General features: G+C 45.2%; 1 protein-coding gene across 2 annotated transcripts in view; it reads right to left on the reverse strand.

Annotated features, from left to right (window-relative positions):
- Apobec1 (apolipoprotein B mRNA editing enzyme catalytic subunit 1) overlaps window positions 1-4,118 on the reverse strand; it is a 28,909-nt gene that overhangs the window by 1,654 nt on the left and 23,137 nt on the right. For both annotated transcript variants that reach the window (XM_031383307.1, XM_031383306.1), the window contains 2 exons: window positions 2,619-3,016; window positions 1,923-2,041 (listed from right to left, as the gene is read on the reverse strand). In XM_031383307.1, the coding sequence (XP_031239167.1) occupies window positions 1,923-2,041; window positions 2,619-3,016 (517 nt within the window). The remainder of the gene's footprint in view (window positions 1-1,922; window positions 2,042-2,618; window positions 3,017-4,118) is intronic.

The following is a 4,118-nucleotide window of genomic DNA, read 5'->3' on the forward strand; positions in this document are numbered from 1 at the left end:
CTCTGTGTAGCCCTGGCTGTCCTGGAACTCAATCTGTAGACCAGGCTGGCCTCAAACTCAGAAATCTGTCTGCCTCTGCCTCCCAAGTGCTTCTTTTGGTAATTTTTCGTGATGGTGGTAACAGATTTTGGAAGATTTTGGAGATACGGTCTAGATTAATAGCCCAGGCTGCCCTTGAACTCTGCCTCCTGAGTGTTGGGATTTGGGGTATGTGTCACCATGCCTGGCTTCAGAATATTTTGTTTTCTCTCTCTCTCTCTCTCTCTCTCTCTCTCTCTCTCTCTCTCTCTCTCTCTCTTTCTCTCTCTCTGTCTCTCTCTCTCTCTCTGTCTGTCTCTCTCTCTCTCTCTGTTTTTCTGTATAGCTCTGGCTGTCCTGGAACTCACTCTGTAGACCAGGCTGGCCTCGAATTCTGAAATCTGCCTGCCTCTGCCTCCCAAGCACTGGGGTTAACGGCGTGAGCCACTACTTCCCGGCTTGTTTTCTCTTTTTAAACATGACTTAATTAGTTAAATAACTAAATATAAGAAGAAATGCACCCCCCAAAAAGAATAATGAGAGTTTGTGGGAAACTCTCAGAAGAGAAGCACAGCATCTGTGTATCAACTCTGTCTCTTAAACAAGAGGGGTGGTGGTGGTATGGAGGAATTAGGGATGTCAGGGATGGGGGTGTGGGGGTGTGCACCTTAGTCCCAGGACTTGGGAGAAGAGGCAGACAGATCTCTGTGAGTTCCAGACTAGCCAAGGTTATATAGTGAGACCTTGTCTCAAAAACAAAGCGAGCAAACAAACTTACGAGAGGGTCTGGAGAAGACAGCCCAGGGTTAAGAACACTGTGGTGGTTTAAGTGACATATCCACCGCGGCTGTGGATCTGAACACCTGGTGTCTGGTTGGTGGCATGGAGGTGATGGAACTTTAAGGACATGAAGGTCTGCTGGAGGAAGTATATCACTGGGGGCGGGGCTAAGAATTTATAGCACCAAGTCTCCTTCCCCAAGTCCCTGCTAGCTGTCTCTTGGCCCTTATGTAGGGTTGAGATATAATCTCCATGCTACTCATGGGTTCTCCAACATTATGTATGCACTCTACCTTAGGATCTGTAAACCAAAATAAAGCCTTCAGTCTATCAGCTGCTCTAGGCCATGATGTTTTTGTTTGTTTGTTTGTTTGTTTTTGTTTTTAAAGATTTATTTATTTCATGTATATGAGTACACACTGTAGCTGTACAGATGGTTGTGAGCCTTCATATGGTTGTTGGGAATTGACTTTTAGGACCTCTGCTGGCTCAGGTCAGCTCCACTCACTCCCGTAAACTCCCCTCGCTGAATCTGGCCCAAAGATTTATTTATTATTATACATAAGTACACTGTAGCTGTCTTCAGACACATCAGAAGAGAGCATCAGATCTCATTACAGGTGGTTGTGAGCCACCATGTGGTTGCTGGGATTTGAACTCAGGACCTTCGGAAGAGCAGTCAACGCTCTTACCCACTGAGCCATCTCACCAGCCCAGGCCATGATGTTTTACCAGGGCAGCTGGGATACAAAGTATTACTGATACATGATACAGATACAAATGCAGATACAAATGCAGACTGCTCTTGTAGAAAACCCCGAGTTCAGTTCCCAGCATCCACCTCAGGTAGCTCACAACCATCGCTAACTCCAGTTCCAGGGGATCCTCTGCAGGCACCTGTACATCCATTCATAAACACACACAGAGACACTTTAAAAGAAGAGAAGGAGGGACTTACTAGGGAGCCAGGCATGGTAGGGCAAGACTATACATGATCCCAGGGTTCAGAAGGTGGGGACAGGAGAATCAGGAATTCAAGATTATCCTCGACTACCTCATAAGTTCAAGGATGGCCTAGACTAAGACCCTGCCTCAAAACAGAAACGACGGCCAGAGACACTTACTAAAATGATGCAGTAGAGCTCCAGTACATACAGCCTCACCCACAGATGGGGGTACCTTGGCCAATGAGTTTCATTCGAAGGGGAGTAGTTGACAAAATTCCTCCAGCAATAACAATACTCTAAAGAAACACAGAATTTGGCTTATTTGACGAATACAGCGGTGAATGACTTAAAATGACCTGGGTATGGTGGATCATGCCTGCATTCAGTCGAAGCTTTTCAGAAGCCTGAAGCAGGGAAAATTGCGAATCCATGGCAGGTCTGCAGTACATGACAAATCCAGGGTGGCCGTTTAGCGACCCTGCCTCAAATAAAAACTCAAGAGAGCAGAGATGTAGCTCAGTAGTAGAGAGCTTATCCCCCAGGTATGCTTAGCATGTACAAGGCTTTGGCTTCGAGTCCCAGTAGCAACAACCACAGAACATGCGCTCTATGTAAAGGCTCTCCTATTTACTGCTAGATGCGGTCTCGCTCTATAAAATGAAGTGAAGGTGACTAGGGAGGGGAGGTACCTAGGGAGGTGGGGATATCTAGAGTAGAAGTGCTTGCTATTGTTCGGTCTTCCCTTGCTGGGAAGGTCCTTCCTCCCTCACTTTATGTTTGACTTTAGTCTCTGGGATTCCATCTCAGCATCACCAGCCTGTGCTGTCTGCCCCCTTTACCACCACCCAGCTCTCGGGATTGTTCTGTTTTTACCTTGCTCCGTCATGACCTGGATAGTCACACCGCTGCTAATAAGGTCCCTGAGTCCTTGGCGGTTTCGCTGATCCGTGTGGTGATAAAGCCGTGCTATGTAAATAAACAGAATTATATGGGGGTGTCGGCTCAAAAATTCTGTAATAGCCCTGGAGCACTCCCCACAGGGACTCCAGGACAGGAACCAGGTAATGGAGCATCTGGTGTTTGGATGACAGAATCTTTCTCTAGTAAATTTTTCTATGAAATTGATTTCAGCGTGTTTGCTGGTGTTTTGGCTCGTGTGTCGCCAGATACTGTGCCTTCCACCCCAGTTGATCTCATACAGCAGACAGGTCTCTTTCCGAAGTTCCCGAGGGTCAAAGAAGACTTCAAACTCCTGGGGCTCAATTCTTCTCCTGGAAACATAAAAAGACTCCCATGCAATCTAAGAAACTTAAAAAACCTTTCCCCTCATGCACATACACACACACACACACACACACACACACGTATATATGTGTATATATATATATATATATATATAACACATTATATATGTGTATATACATACATATATACACATATGTGTGTGTGTGTGTATATATATATATATATATATATATATATATATATATATCTTACATATTCCAGGCTGAAATGATCTTGATCTTTATTCTATTTTTATTTTTATTTTAGTGTCTGTGTGTGTGATGAATTCATACGTTTGCATGTATATATAGAATCACTTGGTCATGTGTACACATATGGAAGCTAGAGGTCAATGTTGGGTGTCTTCTCTGTCATTTTCCACCTTATTTTTCAAAACAGAGACTCCCAATGAACCTCATTGCCCAATAAGGCTCCTGGAGTGTTGAGTTTTTGTAAACAGGCCACCTGCCTGACTTACATGCGGGTGCTGGCAATTCAAAATCTGGTACTTGTGCTTGAACAGTAAGCATTTTACCCAGGGAGCCCTCTTCTAGCCAGTTTGATACCCTGCTTTCACCCAAAGGACTGGAATTACTGGTGTGTGGGAACCCAAGACTTCATGCATGTTAGCTCCACCAACTGAGCTATCTCTCCACCCTTTTCTTTTAAATGTTTATCTTTCAAATTGCCAGGTATGACGGCACACTTAATCTCAGCACTGAGGCGGCAGAGACAGGAGGATGACAAGATTGAGAACAGCCTGGGATCTCAGCACTGTACTGAATGAGGATCCTCTTTGCAGCAGGATGCCATAAATGATTTTAGTCCTAATTGTCCCCTTGGTCCCTGAACTATCACACTATCCACAGAGGATCCCTTCTAGCAGGCATGGTGGTACACACAGTGCTAGGAAGTCTAAAACAGGCAGGACTCCAATTCCAAGTGAATACAGTGTGAGACCCTGACTCAAAAAAAACTGAACAAAGTGGGAGAAAATGTAGAGGGAACAGCATGGGGGAAGCTGGGGAGAAAGCTGGAGGGGAGAAGCTGGAGGGGAGAAGCTGGAGGGAAAAGTTGGAAGGAAGAAGC

This window comes from Mastomys coucha, unplaced genomic scaffold, assembly GCF_008632895.1.
Source record: "Mastomys coucha isolate ucsf_1 unplaced genomic scaffold, UCSF_Mcou_1 pScaffold20, whole genome shotgun sequence".
Taxonomy (NCBI): domain Eukaryota; kingdom Metazoa; phylum Chordata; class Mammalia; order Rodentia; family Muridae; genus Mastomys; species Mastomys coucha.